The sequence below is a fragment of the Priapulus caudatus genome, unplaced genomic scaffold, assembly GCF_000485595.1.
Source record: "Priapulus caudatus unplaced genomic scaffold, Priapulus_caudatus-5.0.1 Scaffold6851, whole genome shotgun sequence".
NCBI lineage: Eukaryota > Metazoa > Priapulida > Priapulimorpha > Priapulimorphida > Priapulidae > Priapulus > Priapulus caudatus.
Window position 1 is genome coordinate 1 of NW_014583912.1, and position 278 is coordinate 278.

At 52.2% G+C, this 278-nt stretch overlaps 1 protein-coding gene across 1 annotated transcript in view; it reads left to right on the top strand.

Annotated features, from left to right (window-relative positions):
- Positions 1 to 108: 108 nt before the first annotated feature.
- Positions 109 to 278, top strand: part of LOC106820103 (circumsporozoite protein-like) — a gene marked incomplete at its 5' end in the record, with an annotated part of 3,631 nt that continues 3,461 nt past the window's right edge. Inside the window, one exon of the mRNA XM_014824657.1 lies at positions 109 to 278. Coding sequence (XP_014680143.1) covers positions 109 to 278 — 170 coding nt within the window.

The window sequence follows — 278 nt, forward strand, 5'->3', positions numbered from 1 at the left end:
ACATTGTCAACATTGTTGTCACATTGTCAACATTGTTGTCAACATTGTTGTCACATTGTCAACATTGTTGTTGTCACCATGTCTAACAGCTAAATTCTCATTCCGCAGGAAATTTGCCGGATGCGCGCATTGTCGCTATGCAACGTTCTGCGTGGCGGCATTACAGCAGCATGTTGAGACGCAGCACGGCGCGACACAGCATGTCACGCCACGGCACCGCTGGCGAAACCGCACGCCCATGCTATTGCGCGACGCGTGGCATTGCCGGTGCGGTTACA